The 22,699-nt window shown below is 33.8% G+C and overlaps 6 protein-coding genes across 12 annotated transcripts; 4 read left to right on the forward strand and 2 right to left on the reverse strand.

Moving 5' to 3' along the window:
- Positions 1–1,538: 1,538 nt before the first annotated feature.
- Positions 1,539–2,953, reverse strand: LOC104749162 (LIM domain-containing protein PLIM2c-like). Of its 2 annotated transcripts, none has more exons than XM_010470744.3 (4): positions 2,597–2,953; positions 2,397–2,496; positions 2,263–2,291; positions 1,539–2,158 (listed from the first exon to the last, which is right to left on the reverse strand). In XM_010470744.3, exons 1-4 carry the CDS (start codon positions 2,729–2,731, stop codon positions 1,769–1,771), a joined length of 654 nt encoding a protein of 217 aa, XP_010469046.1. In that variant the 5' UTR covers positions 2,732–2,953; the 3' UTR covers positions 1,539–1,768. The 2 variants fall into 2 exon arrangements, with proteins under 2 accessions (XP_010469046.1, XP_010469047.1); XM_010470745.3 differs by having other exon boundaries at positions 2,263–2,288; positions 2,597–2,888.
- Positions 2,954–3,257: 304 nt separating this feature from the next.
- LOC104749164 (DEAD-box ATP-dependent RNA helicase 12) lies at positions 3,258–7,027 on the forward strand. Its single transcript, XM_010470746.2, has 10 exons — positions 3,258–4,141; positions 4,305–4,365; positions 4,495–4,729; positions 4,897–5,135; positions 5,485–5,736; positions 5,829–6,009; positions 6,117–6,205; positions 6,286–6,359; positions 6,444–6,582; positions 6,683–7,027. The coding sequence occupies exons 1-9, from the start codon at positions 3,849–3,851 to the stop codon at positions 6,520–6,522; spliced, it is 1,503 nt and encodes a 500-aa protein (XP_010469048.1). The 5' UTR covers positions 3,258–3,848; the 3' UTR covers positions 6,523–6,582; positions 6,683–7,027.
- Positions 7,028–8,390: 1,363 nt separating this feature from the next.
- LOC104749166 (transcription factor MYB17-like) lies at positions 8,391–10,171 on the forward strand. Its single transcript, XM_019237433.2, has 3 exons — positions 8,391–8,935; positions 9,189–9,318; positions 9,405–10,171. Exons 1-3 carry the CDS (start codon positions 8,803–8,805, stop codon positions 10,033–10,035), a joined length of 894 nt encoding a protein of 297 aa, XP_019092978.1. The 5' UTR covers positions 8,391–8,802; the 3' UTR covers positions 10,036–10,171.
- Positions 10,172–10,234: 63 nt separating this feature from the next.
- On the reverse strand, positions 10,235–11,948 carry LOC104749165 (uncharacterized protein At3g61260). Its single transcript, XM_010470747.3, has 5 exons — positions 11,515–11,948; positions 11,033–11,083; positions 10,834–10,921; positions 10,678–10,759; positions 10,235–10,582 (listed from the first exon to the last, which is right to left on the reverse strand). The coding sequence occupies exons 1-5, from the start codon at positions 11,738–11,740 to the stop codon at positions 10,388–10,390; spliced, it is 642 nt and encodes a 213-aa protein (XP_010469049.1). The 5' UTR covers positions 11,741–11,948; the 3' UTR covers positions 10,235–10,387.
- A 936-nt stretch (positions 11,949–12,884) lies between these two features.
- On the forward strand, positions 12,885–15,642 carry LOC104749167 (uncharacterized). Of its 6 annotated transcripts, none has more exons than XM_087491825.1 (8): positions 12,885–13,161; positions 13,264–13,494; positions 13,606–13,763; positions 13,850–14,391; positions 14,467–14,659; positions 14,736–14,800; positions 14,906–15,116; positions 15,202–15,642. In XM_087491825.1, the coding sequence occupies exons 3-8, from the start codon at positions 13,617–13,619 to the stop codon at positions 15,478–15,480; spliced, it is 1,437 nt and encodes a 478-aa protein (XP_087347951.1). In that variant the 5' UTR covers positions 12,885–13,161; positions 13,264–13,494; positions 13,606–13,616; the 3' UTR covers positions 15,481–15,642. The 6 variants fall into 6 exon arrangements, with proteins under 6 accessions (XP_087347951.1, XP_019093689.1, XP_087347949.1 ...); XM_019238144.2 differs by having other exon boundaries at positions 13,623–13,763; XM_087491823.1 differs by having other exon boundaries at positions 12,885–13,494.
- Positions 15,643–17,696: 2,054 nt separating this feature from the next.
- Positions 17,697–20,585, forward strand: LOC104753215 (uncharacterized). Its single transcript, XM_010475501.2, has 6 exons — positions 17,697–17,944; positions 18,245–18,819; positions 19,131–19,323; positions 19,542–19,606; positions 19,705–19,912; positions 20,029–20,585. Exons 1-6 carry the CDS (start codon positions 17,780–17,782, stop codon positions 20,401–20,403), a joined length of 1,581 nt encoding a protein of 526 aa, XP_010473803.1. The 5' UTR covers positions 17,697–17,779; the 3' UTR covers positions 20,404–20,585.
- The last annotated feature ends 2,114 nt before the right edge of the window (positions 20,586–22,699 follow it).

Below are 22,699 nucleotides of genomic sequence, written 5' to 3' on the forward strand. Positions count from 1 at the left end.
ACTATAAACTCCTTTCGAGGAATCAAGAAGAAGAAACCAAACACATAGTAAGGAACAAGACGATTAGCAAAAAACTTAATATCATCATCCTAAGAGCTCTAGATAAGATAAACCAACAACCATAATTATGTAAATAGCTTTCTGTTTAAACATCTGGCCTCTCCTGCATATTCTCTTAATCATTACGAAAGACGCATCCCGCAACAAGAATGATTGCGACTAAAAGAGCACCCAATATGCAAGCATACAGATATTCCGCCATTCTTATTTTCAAAACTCCTATGTCTTAGTTTTATTTTTTATTTTTTTCTTATGTAAAAAGAATTCGAGAAGTTAATAAGACTATATAAATAGATGTGGACCGGGAGAATTATTTCATAGAATATAAATAAAAGGTGAAATATTGAGATCAACGAAGTTTTACTTTCTATGGGATGTGAAAAGAAACATTTTGTGTGTGTAAAACTTTATTCTAATCTATTAATTGTGGTATATTTTTGTTATATAGAGTATCATATTATCTTTACATTTTTTAAAAAAATGATCTCTTCTCTTTTCTATATACTTTCATTGTTTCCAAATTAATTTCTTCAAAAGAAAAATGTAGTAAAAAATAAGATAACATCCTACATCCACATTTTAGATTAACAAATTTCCTCAATTCTATACTAGTATTTTTGCTTGGAAACATTAACCATTTAATGTCATTAAATGCTTATATTCATATCTAAAGAAGTTTAGTTAACTTTGTCTAGTGTCCTTATAACCAAAAACAATTAAAATATTTTAAATATATATATATATATATACATATAATGTTCTACAATTAATATAGATATTTAGAAAATTTATTCCAGATTAAAAGAAAATTACTTTCCTATCATCTCTTTCTGATTTTAAAATTTAAATGTAATGAATCATCATATAATACATAAAGTTAATAAAAATGTATATTTACTGCATATATTTTGATTTGAATTTTATTAAATAAACATATATTACTCAACTAATATAAAAAATTTGTGTTCAACATACATATATAGTAAATTTACTGTATATTGTAAATTATAAAATTTTAAGAAGTTTATAATTTATAAATGATATATCTAAACTTAATAAAAAGTTTTAAATTATGAATATTTAAACATATTAAATTTCAAAAATAACACAAACGATTTATATTACATGAAAAGTTATACGACATGACATGATTGAATTGATAACACTAAAAATAAGATATTATTAACATGATACTTCAATACGGGTTAAATCTTCATTTTATTATTTTAATAATATCAATTAAAATATGTTGAATCAAAATGATATAATTAAGATTGTGTTAAAAAAATTGATGTGTGGTATACAGTGGATTATATACTAAATCACGAAAATTAACACACATTAGCAAAATTAGTATTAAAATAGTATATTAACAAAAAAAATTTTGAATTTAATAATCTAGTACATATTAAGATATAACACACACCTGAATTTCTCTGATCCAGGCACCAAGGAGTAATGGACCTGAATTATTTATGTGGCTACAAACTGGATCTAAAACATTACTTGTAAACTTGAATAAAATACTTTACAAATATATAATATTATATAATATTATGCAGTTCCATAAAAAAAGTAACAAAAACAGAATTTGGATCTACTTCGTTGCATTAGTTAAGAAAATTCGTTGCATTAGTTAAAAAAAACTGTGGCTCTTTTAACAATTTATGTTGATATATTTCATTAAAAAAAACTCTCCCGGATCATCTTAGGACTCCTGTTCTTCACTTGCTGCTGCATCAGAAGTTTCTTCTTCCGTGGGGTTAGGGTTAGGGTTAGCTTCATCTTCTTTGGGTTCGGCTTTGTCTTCCTCCTCCCCCGTGCGACGGTTGTTAGCGGCGGCTTGGAGGACGTGACTGTAATTACCTTTCTCAAGGAAAAGCTGGCTGAAGTGGACTTTACAGTAAAGGATGCCGTCGAGAGCAGCATATGAAGAGTGTGTTAATGGACAACCACTATGTGCACATCTGAAGCAAGTCTTGTGGTAAGATTCTCCTTCCATTGTCATCTTCTCTAGAGGATAAACTGTTTTCTTACAAGCTGCACATTTGTCTTGTGTTCCGCTAAAGAAGGAAGATAACCTGTTTGGAGCCCTCGACTATGCAGATGATCACACCAAGAAAACATATTAGAAAAAGATGGAAGAAATAACAAAAAAAAAAAAAAAAAGAGGAATGTATGTTGAAGAATTGTCGTTCATACCGTTTCATTCGATTTCTCGGTCTTTCCTGCTGTAAAAAAGATCAATCAAGAAGACGAAGTATCCACTAGATTAAAAGATTTCAACAAAAGATTAAAAGAACAGAGCTAAAAAAAAAACAGAGGATTTGACAAACCTGTTTGAAAATTCTTGCTGAAATTTCCAGATTCTTTGAAGAGCTGTTCAAAATGGGTCTTGCAATACAAAACTCCATCCATGGATGAGTAGTTACTTATCTGTAAAATACAAGACATGTTTTTTTATCATAGAAACAAAGAGGAACAACAAATGGAGACAGAAGAAGAAGAAGGTAGATATATATATATATATATATACCACGAGAGTGCCATTGCAATGGCTGCACCTGAAGCATGACTTGTGATAAGGCATTCCTTCCAACGTCATCAAGTCCATAACGTATACCGTCTTGTCACACGCCTTGCATTTGTCTAGTGTCCCTGTAAACGCCATTGTTATCTATCTCTCTCTCTCCCTTCTTCTTCTTCCAAATTTACGAAAGAGTTCGAAGATGGATCAATGTTTTTCTTTTTTTTTTACCCATCTATGAGCTCTCTGCCTTTTTATTATATCAAAAACCTAGGGGCCGGGCAAAATTGTTTGTTCTGATGGTTGAGATTCGAGTGAGGAGAACCCTTAAAAATATGTCTAATCAAATCCAATATTCTATAATCTAATTATGGGTAAGCAAAGGGGACACACGAAAAAACGCTATCATCAAAAAAGAAAAACACTATTTACGCCCATTACAAAGCTTATATATAACCTTTTCCGATTTTAAGATGTTATTATTAATGAAGATATCCTTATACAACATAGACAAAACCTAACCTAACCTAACATTACAAGACTGCGCCTTATAACCATCATAGTTTATATACCTACCTACCCATCACCATCAGTAGAAAATGATTTTGTTATGTAACTAGAAGAAAAAATGTTACATTATCAGAAGAACTCAATTAAGAAATTGAAAAATGGGTGTCACATATGCCAAAACAATAAAACATAGGGTGAATCGAAAAGAAAAGGAAACTATGGGTTATTGATGTAAACAATAGAAACAAAAAGGTCGTTTTCATAAATAACAGATAATAAAGTGAGAGAGTCTGTGAAAGAAGGAAAGAGGAGAAAATCCATTGACGCCCTAAACAAAAATAAGACGCCGGCGAGTGTGTGGATTCGTCACTTTCCTCCTTTTGTAACCGAACCACTCCAATAAAAGAAAATTTCCCGAGAAAATAATTTTCTCTTTAATTCACTTTCTCTCTCTCGTTTCATCTCTTCTCTTCTTCGGATTTGTGTTGTGATAATATCAATCGGAACTCTCGATTCGTTTTTTTTTTTGTTTCTTTCTGGCGGACCGGTTTGTGGTTTTATTTGAGCATTCCCGATCTTGCCTAGAGTTTGTTCCACGGATCAGTTTCTTTTAAACCCTTCTCTAGGTTTTGAATAGCATTCTCTATCTCTCTTTCTTCTGTAAACTCCTCAGATTCTTTCGTAGTTTTTGTAAAAGGTCGATTTAGGGTTTGTCTTGTGTCTTAATAAGTTTTCGAGATCGAGATTTGTGATGAATAATAATAACAGAGGAAGGTATCAACCGGGGGTTGGAACCGGACGTGGTGCGCCGCCGAGTCCAGATTATCATCAGTCGTATCGTCAGCAACAGCCTCAAGATCAGCAGCAGCAGTATGTTCAGCGCGGCTATCCGCAGAACCCTCAGCAGATGCAACTGCAGCATCAACAACAACAGCACCAGCACCAGCAGCAACAGTGGTCAAGACGCCCTCAGATTCCTGGTAACGCCAATAACGCTAATGAGGTTCAGAAGACGTCTCAGTCCGAAGCTACCAGCGAACCTAAGTAAGTTCCTCCTGTTCTTGATAACAAGTATTGATTACGTTTTTGGTTGCAAATAGTGGTGATGCTGAAGTGGTTGTTATGGATAGATTTGGATTGCAGTGAGTAATGATTGGTGCTGTGTAATGTGATTTTTGTTTTCTGATGGATTATCTGTTACTCTCAGTGGCCAAGATTGGAAGGCTACGTTAAGGCTCCCACCTCCTGACACACGTTATCAGACTGCGGTATGGCTTCCTTTCTAAACTTCCTACCGAGTGATTATGAATCTTGAGCATTAGTTGTTCTTTTTCAGAAACAAAGCTTTCTTGAGGATTGTTGTTCGTGATGAACATTGTCTTTGATATTGTCTGCAGGATGTGACAGCTACTAAAGGAAATGAATTCGAAGATTACTTTCTGAAAAGAGATCTGTTAAAGGGAATTTATGAGAAGGGTTTTGAGAAGCCATCTCCAATTCAAGAAGAGAGCATTCCAATTGCTTTAACTGGTAGTGATATTCTTGCTAGAGCCAAAAACGGCACAGGAAAGACTGGTGCCTTCTGCATTCCAGTCCTCGAGAAAATTGATCCAAATAACAATATTATTCAAGGTATGCTGCTACCCTTTTTATTGTTGAGTTGTTGAGTTGTTGTGTGATCAGTTGTCTATGCCCAGTAGAGTGAAACCAATGACTGGGTTCTTTTTATATTGTGGAAAAGAGTTACTGACTGACTGTGTTTGTCTTTGCAACACTTGTTGTTCCATCTTCTTATGCAGCCATGATTCTAGTGCCAACGCGAGAACTGGCCCTTCAGACATCACAGGTCTGCAAAGAGCTTTCCAAGTATTTGAATATCCAGGTAATGGTCACCACTGGCGGTACTAGTCTGAGAGATGATATCATGCGACTACATCAACCTGTACATCTGTTGGTTGGAACTCCTGGAAGAATATTGGATCTTACAAAAAAGGGTGTGTGTGTTTTGAAAGACTGTGCAATGCTTGTAATGGATGAGGTGAGCCCCTGATAGCTTTTGGTAATATCGTGATCGTAACTATATCTTTGTGATATGGCTCCCCAAGTATATGTTCTTCATGTCATTATTGCTAAAATCGATGAAGAAAAAATTGTGGGATTACTGCTAAAAGGAACTTTCGTAATTTTGCCTTGCATTCTCTCTGTTGAAGATTCAACAGAATTGATTGTATCGTTTAATACTTATGCATGTTAATACTTACTACTGCTAACAGTCATTTACCCCTTAAGCCTTCTTTCTTCTATTTCTGTATCTACCTGACGTTGATTATGTTTCATTGCGTCATAAGCTTCAATGTTTCTGACTCCTTACAAATGACTTTTTACAGGCCGACAAGCTTTTGTCTGCAGAATTCCAACCTTCTCTAGAGGAATTGATACAGTTTCTGCCACAAAATCGTCAATTTTTGATGTTTTCCGCCACATTTCCTGTCACTGTCAAGGCTTTTAAGGATCGCCATCTCCGGAAGCCCTATGTTATCAATCTCATGGATCAACTCACGCTTGTGGGTGTCACACAATATTATGCCTTTGTTGAAGAAAGACAGAAGGTTCACTGCCTCAACACACTTTTCTCTAAGGTCTGATGTCTAGACATATCCCTGTAACTACAGAAGTAGTTGGCACTTGATTTGGATGTTCTAAACTAGTAATGTTTTTTCTTTAATCCCAGCTGCAAATAAATCAATCGATAATCTTTTGCAATTCTGTCAATCGAGTGGAGCTGTTGGCTAAGAAAATCACAGAACTTGGTTATTCATGCTTCTACATTCATGCAAAGATGGTTCAAGACCATAGAAACAGAGTGTTCCACGAGTTCCGCAATGGCGCTTGCAGGAATCTCGTCTGCACTGGTATGCTTTGTGTTTGTCAAGCATGTACTTTAAGCTATGGCCACGTGTAGTTTGATAATGATGATGATGATGATTTGACTTATTGTGAACTGACTTGACTTTTGCAGATCTTTTTACTCGTGGAATAGACATTCAAGCTGTGAATGTAGTGATCAACTTTGATTTTCCTAGGACTTCTGAGTCGTATCTACACAGGGTAGGTCTCAACAAAAATTGTTTATGATCAATCTAGCTTCTCTCAAGGACATTTCTTAATTCATGTTGTGAAATGCTCAGGTGGGACGATCAGGACGATTTGGACACCTTGGATTGGCTGTGAATTTGGTGACATACGAGGACCGCTTCAAAATGTATGTCTTTCCTTCTTTCCACTGGTTTAACTGGATTTTGTCTCGGTATAGTTTTCTTAGTCATTTATCATGTTATGAAAACAGGTATCAGACTGAGCAGGAACTTGGGACTGAAATCAAACCAATTCCTTCTAATATCGATCAAGCAATCTACTGTCAGTAAACTTGTAACCGTGCATGAAACGTTTCTCCACCTGGAGAGAGACACGGGTTGATTAAAATGGTAAAGACTAATCTCTCTCTTAGCTTGTCAAGACAATATTGAAACAGAATAAAAAAGCTAGTAGATTTCATCTTTAAGACCAAGGTGCCCAATGTTTCAGGTGTTTCTCAAAGCTCGATGGGGAGGAGATGAGGCAACAAGTACTTTGGCGGTTCATGTAAAGACTTGTGTTTACAGAGTTGGTTTGGTTTCTCTGATCTCTCTAGACTTTTTTTATATTTCCTGGTTCAATGAAACCTTTTTACGTTGCACTTTATGACTCCTCTTTGACTTGGCTAGTAATAAAAGATAGAACGTATGACCCTCCTCTCTGTTTTGTTTTTGTGTTGGGCTTTGTTTGGAATTATGGGCCTCAGCGCATTTAGGATTTCTAAATCATGAAAGTTGCACTTTGTTTAATTTATATTTGTACTTCCATAAGAAAATTATTTTGATTTTTCCAAAAGAGTTTCTTTCTTCCACATGCTTGTTGTTCTTCTAGATTGGTTTGGTTTGTTCACCAAATATTTTATGTCTCAGTAAATATTTTACAGAATCGTAAAGCCTATATTTCATCCGTAATGTTTATAACTAAGTGTTGGCAATCATGTTTGTAAGTGTTATCTCAATTCGGAATCTAAACTATTATTCACGTAAAATCTGATTGCTGTGGAGATCTCTCCCTACTTGATGAATAGATATGATTCATTTAATTCTTTCATGAAAATAAACATTTATGAAACATATGTAGCAGAAAAAAGAAGCGTATTTACGAAACAACAACACATAGTAGTAGTAGTAGTAGTAGTATACGGGGCTTTGACTTGTAGCTGACCACATTTATTTTATGATTGGACCCCACTGATATGTCAGCAAGGTCCCTTACACAAACAGTATCTTTTGCTTCTCTATCTTTGACTCTTTGTGATCCCTAAGCCTACACATACGTTACGTGTCCACATTCTATTGGATTCTTTTATGACTCTGTAATTAATTTCTTATAAGAAAACTAGTAATAGTGAAATTTGGGGTAAAAAACTCAGCACAGAAACTTCGACAAAAATAACTCTCACAGAATAAATAATACTGTACCAAAGAACATATCTCAAATATATAAAAATAGTCAATAGTTCATAAATGAACCATGTTTTCGTTTTTTAGTTTATAATTTTTTCATTAAAACGTGTTTGTCACATCACATTTCATTTCTTCCGGCTAGCTCTTACAACAAGTCACTGTCCTCTCCATTACTTCCACTTCCTGCTCATTTCTTTATTAACTTCTCCATGATGTATTTTTTTTTTCTTCTAAGATGACAATAAATGTTTCTCTCTGTTTTTTATTTCCCGGCTAAAGAGGGATGTCTCGTATTATCCGCCATTAATGCTCTTTTATTTCCTGTTTCTTGCAATTTTCAAACCCTAGCCCACTTCTTCTTTACTTTTTCCCCTTAGCTGTTTTCGACATCAAACTTGGGTCATACTCATCATATCAATCATAATTTACACACCTTCAAGATAAAAATGAATCCCCTCCTAATTCACAAAATATTCACATGCTTTATTTTTTTTGTTTGACAATGAAACTCTGGAGCTTTATAAGAATTACTAGGATTTATTTACAAAAACACACTATAGGCAACCCTTTTTTTTATTTGCAAAATTTGGAAAAAAGTTAAACAAAAGGGTCCAAATATTTGCAATCATGATTTTTTGTTGTTGTTGTTTGAACGACCTGTTGTTGCTGTCATGAACATTAAATACAAATCTAATAAATGTTTGTACGAATTTTGCGTGTATTAAATGCTCAGGGCCGGCTCGAAGCTCGCTGATCGTCCTTTTTTCGTGTCTCTATTGCACACACAATCGTATTTATTTCTTTTTCCTTTGTCTTCCTCTTTCTTTTTCATTTTCTTTAATACTAGTACTACTATACTATATAGGTATCAAAGAAACATAGATCGTAAATTCATTGCTTCCTTTGGCTTTTTATTTCATCTAGACGACATTAAAACCAGACCAAATAAAAAAACATTCATATACTTTTCCCATATTTTCGAAAATTCTCTCTTTGATCCTCCTATCTTCTCCTCTTTATTTTCACTTTGGGGTTTGTCTGTCTCTTCTATAATGAGTCTAAAAGTCGACTAGCTGTTTCAACTGTTTCGTCTCTCTCTCTCTCTCTCTGTGAATTTTGATTAAAAAGAAAAGAGCTATTGTTAGCGAGGTGAAGGACAACAAAATGGGAAGAACACCTTGTTGTGATAAGAAAGGTTTGAAGAAAGGTCCATGGACGGCTGATGAAGATGAGATTCTTGTTGCTCATATCCAGAAAAATGGCCATGGAAGCTGGAGATCACTCCCTAAGCAAGCTGGTAAACCAAAAAAAAAAACTCTTCTTCCTCTTCCTCTTCTTTTCTTCTTTGTTAGATTCTTGAGAGAAAGATTCTTTTGGAGAAAGTTTTCATCTTTACATCAAGCTTTTTACTGAAAATTCCATGATTTCTTTAATCTTTAAAAGTGCTTTTGGCTTTTGGAGAACCTTGACAACTAGGGTTCTTGAGTGGTTTCATGGAGAAAGCGTTTCATCTTATTTAGTTTTGTTTTGGCTTATGGGAAATTAAACAGGTTTACTTCGCTGTGGAAAGAGTTGTAGACTGAGATGGACAAACTATCTAAGGCCAGACATAAAGAGAGGTCCGTTCACTGCTGAGGAAGAGAAACTTGTTGTCCAGCTTCATGCCATTCTCGGAAACAGGTCTTTTAGTACTTGTTCTCCACCTTCTTCTTCTCTAGCTTCTTTAACATTGTCTGATTTCTGTTCTTTCTTGTTTTTTTTCTCAGGTGGGCTGCTATTGCAGCACAGCTTCCAGGAAGAACAGACAATGAGATCAAGAACTTATGGAACACTCATTTGAAGAAGCGTCTTTTATCTATGGGTCTTGATCCTAAAACTCATGAGCCAATAACTTCATTCGGGTTACCTAAACAAGCTCCACCTTCTCCCACAACTCGCCACATGGCTCAATGGGAAAGCGCTAGAGTTGAAGCTGAGGCAAGGCTTTCTAGAGAATCGATGCTCTTCTGCCCTTCTTCCTCTGGTGGAGGTGTTAAAACTGACTGCGATCACTTCTTACGCATATGGAACTCTGAGATTGGTGAAGCTTTCAGGAACCTTGCTCCTATAGACGAACCATCTACTAGTCAAAGCCCTTGCTCTCGGACAACATCTTCCTCATCTGCACTTCAAAAGAGCTCAACAAAGTCTTTTGGAGGGAAAGAGGTTACTGTGGCGATTCATGGTTCTGATTATTCCCCATGTTCAAATAATCTCGAGGATGACTCAACAGACTCTGCTCTTCAACTTCTGCTTGATTTCCCAATAAGTGATGACGATATGAGCTTCTTGGAAGAGAACATTGACAGCTACACACAGACTCATGTTGGTGTCGTTTCCATGGATTCTAAATTCTAATCATCTTATGAAAGTGTAGTAAGAAAAAGTTTTAAACTTTGGTTCTTTTTGGTCTTCTGAAGTAGAGATAATCTATGTAAATTAGCGTTAGTTAGTAGAAGAACTTAAAAGAAGAAAAAACCTTCTTGATCCTTAATGAGTTTGTGCATCAATCTTCTCTTCATGATTTTGATAATGCTTAAGAAAATAGCACAAGAGAAACAATGAACAAATATTTCACTCTGATGTTTTTTCACACACAAAATTAATATACAAACGAGATCAATACAAAGCCATATGAAGAGAAGACGACACAAATTGTAACACTTTACAGTTGAAAAACACACAAGAAACATGTATAGCAAATTCAAGATTAGAAACATCCACAAGTAGCCTTTGGAACAATTCCAGTGGCTCTGTATTTAGCAGCAGTTTCTTCAGCTTTGAGAATGTCTTCACCACGCTTAGCTTCAATCATTGCTCTCCTCTCTTCTGCTTCCTTGTGAATCGCTGCAACCTTATTCTTCATCCTCTCTGCATACTCTGCTTTCTTCTTCTCTAGTTGCTCCTACATTCCAAAACACGTTTCAAATTAATAACACTTTCCATCTCAATCACATTAAAACAGTTATATCTCTATAATCCCAAGTTTTTACTATATACCTCAATTTTCTTGAGCTGCGCTTCAACAGCGGCTTTCTTGCTGTTTTCCCAGGCAAGAACATCAGAGATCTTCTTCTCAGCTCTGTTCCATGTCAATTTGTTAGCAAAAATCAGACAAAGAACCTAAAAGATCATTAAAAAATATCTCTTACTTACTTGTTCTCTGCTTTGCTCTTTTCGCTATCTTCCCAGGCTCTGACGAAAGACAATCTCTTCTCCTTTGACAAATCAGCTAGCTTAACATCTACAATACAACACAAATGAAAAGCTCAGTAACAACTTCCACAAAACATTCATGCACAACCAGAAAGTAGTCACTAGTCACATAGTTTAATCGTTGTTGTTTGAAGCTCACCTCTATCGAGAGAAGCAGACGAAGATTTGGTGGGTTCAGGCTCTATAGGTTCTGCAAGAATTTCATTCCATTAGAACAAAACATAAACAACAAAAGAAACCCCAAAACTTGACACAAAGAGAGTCACGAGCAGATTCATTCAGATCATATAAACATAGAATTATACAAGTGTATGACAACAAAACAAAAAAATCCCAAAAAGAACCAACTAAGAACAATTTAAAGGCGTTTCATTTCACCAATTGCCAAAAGAAATCTCGAGATTGCCATATTCTCTAATATTTAATCGTTTTGCAAGAACCAATTTTTATCTCTGGGGAAACAGACACAATCCCAATAATCTAATTCTCTGCAGAAAGCTCTAAAACCAATAAATCCAAACTTAACCCCAAAAACCCATAATTTATCATCAAAGAAGAAGCATATCAAAGAGCACTAATCATCAGTATTATTATGCCTAAAGAGAAAACAAAAAAAATTACTCTCAACTACGGTAAGGGCTTTGGAGTCATCAGTAATATGCTCCGGAGATGGGTTTTGAACTTTCTCCTCCGTAACAACGGCCGGAGTCGGAGCCGGAACAGGGGCTGGTGTAGGAACATCCGCCGGAGCCGGAGCCGGAGCTGGAACAGGATCTGGAGTCGGAGCTGGAGCCGCAACCTTGGCCGGAGACTCTGTCTCTAACGCTATCTTCTGTTCCTCCGCCATAGTCTCTACAGCCGAAGAAACAGAGAGAAAAAAAAATAAAAATTAAAAAAAAGTAGTAAAATGGAAAATGACAAAAATGAATAATTCGATATACTTATATTTTATTTTTTTCAAAGCAACAGAAAGAGGTTTATACTGTATTCTACCGTGTAGCGTATTTACAGCGTTTTCTTTTGTTTAAAATTATCTTATTTTCACATCCGTTGATCTTTATAAAGTCATCAGATCCTACGGCTTGAACACAAAAGTCAGCATGCCGACAGACAGGTAATTACGGTTAAACAAATACTACCACGTAATAAATCATGTCAAACAGTTTTGTAACAAAGCATTTTTTTAATAATTTAAAAATTCTAAAAATACAGACTGTTTTGAGAATAATCAAACAATAATTAAGTGGATCTTCTATGGTTTAAATAATAATAATATTATGTCGGGACAAAAGCATGACGTGGAGGAAGACACGCTGGAGACAGATACGTTAAGAAGATGCAAGAGTGCAGCATGTCTTTCTGAGTTGTTTTGCTTGGCGCGTGGAGTCCTATTTTTTTTAGTTTCCATCGGCTGAGTGCGTGTATAATACGCGCAATAGTAAATGGGTCTGATTTGATTGGGCCTACTTCACAATAGTTAGGAGATTTTGATTATCCATTTCGAAAAAGATAACATAGAGCTACCGGACAAAATTTGTTGACCAAATGACAACTAACTACTCTCGACAAGATTTGTTGACTTAAACTACACGAAACTCTCTCAAGTCACCAAAAATTTATAGTTTGTTTCTGTATATATATATATATATATATATAACCTTATAGAGAGGCTTCATAATTTTCATGATTTTGTAGTACTGGGGCTTCCATCTAGTTCCAACGAAATATTAAACGGTTTTAGTACCATTCGTCTTGTAACCGTATAGAACATGTCTACTATTATTACGAAAATGTTATTTTTTAATTTGGGGGGGGGGGGGGGGGGAAGAAGCAACGAAGCTCTGTAAAAAGGCCTAATCACAGATTTAGCTCCTAGATCCAGCGTATACCTCATGATAATTTAAAGGACTTTTAAAAGATTTATTTATTTTGTAATAATTACAATCTTAATGCCTCTATATATGAGACTGAGACTTGCTGAAGTTAGAATCAGATACGTTACTACTTATAGGGCCGGCCACGGTAACTCGTATTTTTGGGCAGTTGGAACTTAGAATATATTGACTTCGTTAGAACGAGCCAAGAAGAAGACGAAGAAGAAGAATAAGAGAAGAAAAAAAAGAAGAGAACCAGTGGAAGAAAGGCTAGCTAGAGTTTGGTCAAGGAAGGAGACTACTGGAAGTGGCTGAAGGAGTCAGAAGAAGATCGTGAGGAGAACCTCTTGGAGAAATAGAGGGTTCAATAATAAGTCAATCTTGTGAATGAACAGTAATCATTTCCTTGTATCTCTCTCTTTATTCTACGGCCGCAGAGGTCGTTATCTCTTCTCAGCTCATTTCTCTATCTTTTTCTTATCTTCTTATCTTCCAGTTCTAACACCACGTTAAATTAAGGGAGGGGACTTGCCGACTAGCTCACGAGAAATTGTAGTCTAGTGAGTATTAAAAAACTATATATTAGGGTTTTTATTGATGTCGGTAACCTAAAATATTTCAGGAGTTGAAGAAACGTGCATAAGTGAGCCAACGAAAACCCATAATTAAATCACAAATCAACACATAAAAGAAAAAAGAAAAATCCAAAATGCTTCGAGACTCGATGGTATAGTACTCGTAATAAATTAAATTAGTCTTTTGCTCGATTCTTTCTCCAATCTTCCTTCTATCACATATATTAAAAGAGTGAACATATTAATTTGTGCTTCAACAACAGAAAGAAACAAAATGCAGATGAATAACAACGAAGAACGACGACATAACACGGTGTCGTCGTCGTCCCCTGGGAAAGGCATCATGAAACCAACTGTTTTCATCGTCGTTTCTCTATTCATTTCAGCTGCCCTCTTAAACTTCTTGGGCTTTCACGACTTTGTGAGTTTAGATTTCATTTTTTTCTTCTTTTCAATACAAATCTCAGTACGTAGCTAAAGTATAATCGTTGACCTTCTCTCTTTCAGAATGTTCTTGCAGGTTCCAAGCTAATAACAAAGAAACACCAACCTACATTCCCATACCAATGCGACGCCGTACAGAACCAATCACATCAAACTCAGTATCATTACTCTCAGAATAATGGCGCCTCGAGATTCAATCCAAACCGTTCAAAACAACGATCCACGTGTCCTTCTTATTTCCGTTGGATCCACGAGGATCTGAAGCCGTGGAAAGAAACGGGGATAACTAGAAGGATGGTCGAAGAAGCGAGCAGGACGGCGCATTTTAGATTGGTCATCCGTAACGGGAAAGCGTACGTTAAGAGATATAGGAAGTCAATCCAAACTCGAGACGATTTTACTCTGTGGGGAATCCTACAGTTGTTACGGAGGTACCCTGGGAGATTACCTGATCTCGACCTTATGTTCGACGCTGATGATCGTCCCGTCGTCCGATCTGATGACTTTATAGGTCAACCAGACAAGGAACCACCTCCAGTTTTCCGTTACTGTTCTGATGACGCCAGCTTGGACATTGTCTTCCCTGATTGGTCCTTTTGGGGCTGGTAAGCTAACCCAAACCACATTACTGGGCTTATATTCATTTTTAATACTATTAATATGGGCTTTTAATGGGCCAGGGCTGAAGTTAACGTAAAGCCATGGGAAAAATCGCTGGAGGCGATTAAAGAAGGGAACAATATGACGCAATGGGAAGATCGCGTGGCGTACGCTTATTGGAGAGGCAACCCTTATGTTGATCCTACGAGAGGAGATCTTCTCAAGTGTAACGTTTCAGAACATGAAGAGTGGAATACTCGTCTCTATATTCAGGTTTGCCCAAATTTCAATTCCAAAAGGTTATGACATATATTAATAGTTATCTGAATTTGAATAATGGTTGTTAAAGGATTGGGATAAGGAATCAAAAGAAGGATACAAGAACTCCAAACTAGAGAACCAGTGCACCCACAGGTAATTAAAAACAGAAGTATTACTGATACACGTTTAGGACGTTTTAGGTATGAATACATGATTTGATTTTTCTAAGCATGGTTTTAATTGGGGGATATGTTACAGATACAAGATATATATAGAAGGATGGGCATGGTCCGTTAGTGAGAAATACATAATGGCATGCGACTCAATGACATTATATGTAAAACCAAGATTCTACGATTTCTATATACGAGGAATGATGCCATTGCAACACTATTGGCCAATAAGAGATAATTCCAAGTGTACTTCTCTCAAATTCGCCGTACATTGGGGGAATACCCATGTGGAAAAGGTCAAATTTAACTGACGATTTATTACATTTAACCTTGAAGTTTGATTTGTATCAAGTTAACCCTGATTCTTTTGGTGTTGTATAGGCTCGTGAGATAGGAGAGATGGGGAGTAGGTTTATAAGAGAGGAGGTGAATATGAAGTATGTGTATGACTACATGTTTCATTTACTCAAAGAGTATGCCAAGCTCTTGAAGTTTAAGCCTGAGGTTCCTTTGGATGCCGAGGAGATCACGCCCGATAGTATGGGATGTGCCGCGACGGAACGGTGGAGAGATTTCATGGCTGAGTCTATGGTAACGTCTCCAAGTGAAGAATCCCCTTGTGAAATGCTTCCTCCTTATGACCCTCTAGATTTAAAATAGGTTCTTGAGAGAAAAGCTAATTTAACACGTCAAGTTGACTTATGGGAGGACCAATACTTTCAAGATCTTACCAAGAAACCTTAATTTTTTTTTTTTTTTTGTAAATATCAAAATCGAATTAAATTACGAGTTATAAAGCAAGATTTGGTTATAGAAAACAAATTATGATTTTCGTCGATCTCCCAATACTGATTTTGGTCTATCTTCTTAATTAAAGAATACATATAATTTATAAACTATGTGATACCCGTGCTACAACACGGGATGACACATGTTGTAATTAGTTTATTTATATTTTGAATAAATAAAATGTTTGGGTTTATGTGCTTTTTATAATTATAAAATTTTAAATAGTGTTAAGTAGTATAGTTGGTTTACTTACATGTAAATGTTAAAACATATTTAGATAAGTATGTTGTTTAAACATCGTTAATCCTTTGTACAGTAACAAGTAACAAATATACAATGTACACATAACTATTTTAGAAAGTCAAAAACATCTCGTTCCATTTCGTCTTATTCTTTCCCGTCCTGTTTCATCAAATCCCCTATTTTATTTTATGTGATGTGTATTATTATTGTGTGAGGCGAAGGTTTTGGATGCCCTTGTCCATATATCCTTTTTGCTATTATTCTATTTTTGTACGAAATTATTGCCAAGATAGGTGAAACATGTCTATTAATTAAATTATACATTTGTTATACCTGTCAAAATATTTTATTTTTCTTTGTAAAAAAGGTTTACCGTAGAGTTATGAATTTATTATCAGCCTAACCCCTTTTTCTAAATGTATGATAATGTTTTTGTCAACATTCTTTCACAACCTCGTAAGTTGTAACTAATAAAATCGGGTGGGTTGAAATTAAGTAGTAGAAATGTTGATGTTATCAAACACCCTATAATTAAAATTCACATCAAAATTCCATTTTAAGATTACACACTTATTGCCTAAAACACTGTGTTTAGTTAGTCATAACACTCGCGTATATATTGAAATATTGATTTACTACGAAATATGCATGATTGGGGACATATATAATAAATAATACTAAATAGAAGTTGATCAATTATCAGTGTGACTATAATAAATAGTAGAAGGCCGATTTTAAAATGTTTAAGGTTTGGCAAAGAAAAAAAAAATAACAGATTTGGTAAGATGAATATTCATTTTCAAAAATTTTAACTGAATCACAAAATATCTCTTTTAAAAAATTATACTGAAAGATTAATTGATAAGATCAATTTCGGTAATTAAACAATTAGCTTAAATTTTGGTAATTAACATATATGATTTTAATTTAGATACCTTAAAAACAATTAAATCGGAGTGTTTGCCTCTAACGAATAACTCTGTTTGGTAAAGGAAATAACTATTCTTGAACCAAATCAAAAACATGATCCGAATATTTTAGAAATAGATTACAAACAGATCCGTTAATTTTTTTTCTTCTGTTTCCGGATCATACAGGATCCGCGTCCCGGCCCGGCAGATATTTAGTGATTGAATGGAGGATATAATGGTCATTACGGAAAATGGTAATCATAGGTTAATTTAATTAAATTAAGTGATTTTATAATCATTTTTATTTGTTTTGGTCCAATTTTAGTCTAATGAGTACTTCAGCTTTAATATAACAGATTTAGTAAACATAATATATGTATACTACCATGCGTAAGTAATGTATAAAGTCTTTCAAGTAATGTAGTTAACGAGGGGTTGACAATCTTAAGCTTAGTATTACGGATTCCTATACCTTAATCACGTGTCGGTGACATAATTATAAAATATAAATCCGGGCCTCGGTTTTACTTTTAATCATGCTAAAACGGGAGTATTACATTACAAATTACGAGTGGAAGTATTGGCCGACTCCTTGACCTTTCTGCTTAGCTTGTTGATTAACTTAGTTGCAACGACTCTTAGTTAAATAAGAAAAGATACATGAAAATAAACTTAACATCGAACAATATTCTATAATGGTGAAAATAAAACAAAAATAAAGTTAGTTGACACGCAACGTTAGAGGCTGAAAGAGTTACTTAATTAGGCTTCGCTTTAGTTCTCCTTAAAGTCTTCATAACTTCCGCACTAATCAGTGATCCTAATCCCATAAGCATAGGCTTAAACTTATCTTTGTGTATTGATTCAACCCCAAAAGTTATTAATTAATTTATTTTCAACCTCATAAAGATACCCGTGAGAAGTGAGCTATGTGTTCACTTTAACACGCTAAATTTTCCTAGTCTTCTCTAGCTCTCTCTCTAGATCTTATTATCTTTCTTTTCGTCTTCTGTTCGATGGGAGAGAGCATACATGTGGCTCCATCCACAGGATATCATCATCAGAGACAACAAAACCAAGTTGTGGGCTCTAAATTAGCAAAGACATGGGTCACAACGACAATCTTCATCTTCGTTTTCTTCATCATTTTCTTTGGCGCTTCACTTTCGTGGTTAGATATGGTATACAATTTTATCTCTTTGTTAGAATGATATGGTATAACAATGCATCAAATTATTTCAGGAATATATTTTGAATTGCCTTTGAAAAATAATGTATATGAATAAATGACAATGTCCTGTTAATGTACTGAATTGCAAAAAAAAAAAAAATATGTTACCGTTATTTAGACCAAAGAGGCTTGAGAGAACACAGAAACACACCATTGAAAAAGAGTTGGTACCTATCAGTTTGTGATTCTTATCTTACGTTATTTTTTATTTGAATTACGCATCGATATATAATGCCTACGATTTCTTTAGTTTGTATTAGGTACCGAGAGTAGAATCCAAATATCGCCAATATCCACAAGAAACACCAATAAGACAACTATCCCCAAGATCATCATCAAGATCCCATTAAACTGCACATCACTCAACAGTAACACCACACAAACATGTCCTTCAAACTATCCAACCAAGCTCGATCCAGCGATATCTTCCTCTGAAACTTGTCCTGACTACTTCAGATGGATCCAACAAGACCTAAAGGTATGGGAAGGGACAGGAATCACAAGGGAAACACTAGAGAGAGCAAAACCAATTGCTCATTTCAGATTAGTTATAAAATCAGGGAGATTGTATGTTCTTAAGTATGATAAGGCATTCCAAACAAGAGATGTGTTCACTATTTGGGGGATCCTTCAGCTCATGAGAATGTATCCTGGTCAAGTCCCTGATCTTGAGCTTCTCTTCCTCTGCCATGATAAACCCGGTATCTGGAAAAGAGACTTTAAACAAGAGGACAACGCCACGTGGCCTCCTCCGCCTTTGTTCCATTACTGTGGCCACCGTGATGCATACGACATCGTGTTCCCTGATTGGAGCTTTTGGGGTTGGTACGTAAGTGTTTTTAGAATCAAATCAAAAAAAAAATTCGGATTAGGAGCTCCCCTGATCTAACCAGTTATATATATATATAGTACATATAGCCTAATAAATAAATCATAATAGCAATTAATTAATAATAGCGAAAATATATGTATAAATCAATCATTTCTAAATCAAAATAGTCAATTTAAAGATATTTTTAATCAGTTAACTAATTAATCCTTAAGCCCCCAAAAAATATTAGGTTTATTTTTATATCATTTATAGTAATTAAAAATGAACAAAAACTGAAAACTAAAGTTAGTAAGATTAATTATAGGCCGGAGGTGAACCTAAAGGAGTGGAACAAGTTATCAGAGGCGATAAAAGAAGGGAACAAAAAGGTAAAATGGGAAGATAGGGTTCCGTACGCTTACTGGAAAGGGAATCCTATGGTTTCTATTTCAAGAAGAAACTTTATGAAATGTAACTTTTCGGACAAGTATAATCCCATGGTTCGTCTCTATGTCCAGGTACATATCTCTATCTATCTATATCAAACATATTGGAATATTTTATCGAGTTTGATCTCAAAAACCAACCGTAGATGAAAAAAACTTACTCATGATAAGTCAGGATCATAAGACGTTGATGATCATGTAAATGTCTATCAATTATTTTTTATCTAAAATAAAGAACATTTGATTTTATATACATGGAGATTTAGATTTCTTTCTCGTGTTTATTTCAGGACTGGAAAAGGGAGAGTAGGGCAGGGTTCAAAGGATCAAAGTTAGAAGATCAATGCACCCACAGGTGTGTATATATATGTTTGCAATATGATCGATTTGAAAAATTTTAGTTGATTTTAGAATATATAGTACCGTTTTTGAGATATAGATATGGTAATGAAGGTACAAGATTTATATAGAAGGGAATGCATGGTCGGTGAGCGAGAAGTACATATTAGCATGCGATAGCATGACCCTACTGATTAAACCAGAGTTTTATGATTTCTTCGGAAGAAGTATGATCCCACTGAAGCATTACTGGCCCATCAGACCTCACCATTGTGGTGATCTCAAGTTTGCTGTTGAATGGGGCAACAACAACACCGATAAGGTAAGTAAACGATAGTATCCAAAATCTAATCTGAATATTAACAGTTCTTTATCTTAATTGCAATTATAATATTTTATATATGTATTGCCATGATCTTATAAAATCGATATACATAGGCACAAGCAATTGGAAGAGAAGGAAGTGAGTACCTGATGAAGAGCCTAGAGATGAAGTATGTATATGACTACATGTTGTATGTGTTGCAAGGCTATGGTAAATTGATGAAGTTGGATGTGACAGTGCCTGAAAATGCCACGGAAGTTTGTTCGGAGACGATGGCTTGTCCGATCACTGACGGTGGACTGATTAGGCAGTGCATGGACGACTCGTTGATTATGTCTCCGAGCGTCAAGGCGGCTTGTGACCTGCCGCAACCCTATGGTGACGATGAGATGAAGAGTTTTCTTGAGAAACAAGAAACTGCGGAGAGAGAGACTGGGAAGTGGACCGATGAGTATTGGGAAGTTCAAAACAAGATTTTTCAGCAGTAAACTTATAATTGAGTCGTTAAATTATTAAAATGTTTGTTAATTGTCCAATTTTTTAGTTAGTTTGGTTTGGTTTAGCTTGTCTCTAAATTGAGCAATAAAAGTGTGAATTAGATTTATCATTGATACAACATGAAATTAAGCAAAATACTATATTTTAATGACAATGTAATAAATTTTTAATCTCTAGCCGATTGATAGAATGCTGACACATTAGAATCTGACAAATGTATCACTTCTCTAGTTCTCTTATTCAGATGTGGAAGAACCAATACTTTCATGATTTGACCAATAAACCTAGATTCTTTTTTTTTTTTTAATATCATTAGCATTTGTATGTAATATAATTTTCAATTTATACTTTAATCGTACTATTCTTTTAGGCCATTATTAATGGGAGAACACTTTGGTGTTCTAAGCCCAAAAAATTATAAAAATAATGAATAGTGGCTTAGAACACTTTTTTTAGTTCTTTATGTAGAACTGATTTAAGCACAGTTCTTATTTGACGTGGCTTCATGTGATTGGACGAGATTTTTTGGAAAAAAAGAAAATATTTTATTTATATAAGTATACAATTTAAATGTTAATTTATAAGTTTTTATAATTGTAATATGTTTAAGAATATTATATTAATTTATAAGTATATAATTGCTTTTATATAAGTATGCAATTTAAATGTTAATTTATAAGTTTTTATAATTGTAATATGTTTAAGAATATTATATTAATTTATAAGTATACAATTGCTTTTATATAAGTAAGCAATTTAAATGTTATTTTATAAGTTTTTATAATTTGTAAAATGTTTATGAATATTATATTAATTTATAAGTATACAATTGCTTTTATATAAGTAAGCAATTTAAATGTTATTTTATAAGTTTTTATAATTTGTAAAATGTTTATGAATATTATATTAATTTATAAGTATACAATTGCTTTTATATAAGTAAGCAATTTAAATGTTATTTTATAAGTTTTTATAATTTGTAAAATGTTTAAGAATATTATATTAATTTATAAGTATACAATTGCTTTTATATAAGTAAGAAATTTAAATGTTATTTTATAAGTTTTTATAATTTGTAAAATGTTTATGAATATTATATTAATTTATAAGTATACAATTGCTTTTATATAAGTAAGCAATTTAAATGTTATTTTATAAGTTTTTATAATTTGTAAAATGTTTATAAATATTATATTAATTTATAAGTATACAATTGCTTTTATATAAGTAAGCAATTTAAATGTTATTTTATAAGTTTTTATAATTTGTAAAATGTTTATAAATATTATTTCACTATATCTTTATTCTAAGAACACCATAATTAGTTCTCCCATTTTTTTTACTTATGATTTTAACAACTGATCTAACATTATTTTTACTATATATTTAATCTAAAAACACAAAAAAAAGTTCTCCCATTAATGATGTCCTTACGGTTTTACAGTTAACGATGATGTTTATGATCTTATTCTATGCTCATCTTGATTCTTTTAAAATAAGATTATCAGAAGAGATAACATATTAAATATTTTTCTTTCAATTATGTAATTAATGAGGGGGTAATCGAATGTACAGCTAATTACAGTATACAGATTATTTATACCTTAATCAAATGACATCGCAATGACAAGACTTGAAATATTAACCCGGTCCCCAGCATGGTCTAATTATGTTATCGTGGAAAATTATTAAAATGGATCTTGAAAAGTATTTAATTTACGAGTGCTGTAGAGCAGCAAAAGTGGCCGTCATGTGACGTTTTCTTCTTCTTTTTTCGCCTATGCGTTTTTATTAACTTAATTAGTTGCAAATCAAATTAATGACTTTTAGTTCGTTAGTTACATATTTACAAAAAAGGATATGGAACGTTACAAACGCTCGATCGATTCTAGTTTGTATATGTAGTAAGTACGATGATGTGATTTTTGTTTTTAATTTTGTTTTGGCATGAAGTAAAAAACTTTAATTAACTAAGGAACTTTCGATAGGTATAGTAAAACCTCAATAAATTATTATTTGGAAAATTAATAATCTTTATAAATTGATAAATTTTTTTGGTTAGACAGTGTAACTTTGGACACAATTCAATAATATAATAAAATAATACTTTTTTGAATTTTTTTTGTTAATATATGATCTCATTAATAATATAAATTAATAATTATATAAAATTATCAAAAAATATATATATACACATTAATTTTTAATAGATTTCCTTTCTAACATTTTACTATAATTAAATCTTTGAGAGTTATCTTCAAACATGATAATTGTTATTTTTCTTGT

This window comes from Camelina sativa, chromosome 16, assembly GCF_030686135.1.
Source record: "Camelina sativa cultivar CO46 ecotype springtype chromosome 16, ASM3068613v1".
NCBI classification, from domain to species: domain Eukaryota; kingdom Viridiplantae; phylum Streptophyta; class Magnoliopsida; order Brassicales; family Brassicaceae; genus Camelina; species Camelina sativa.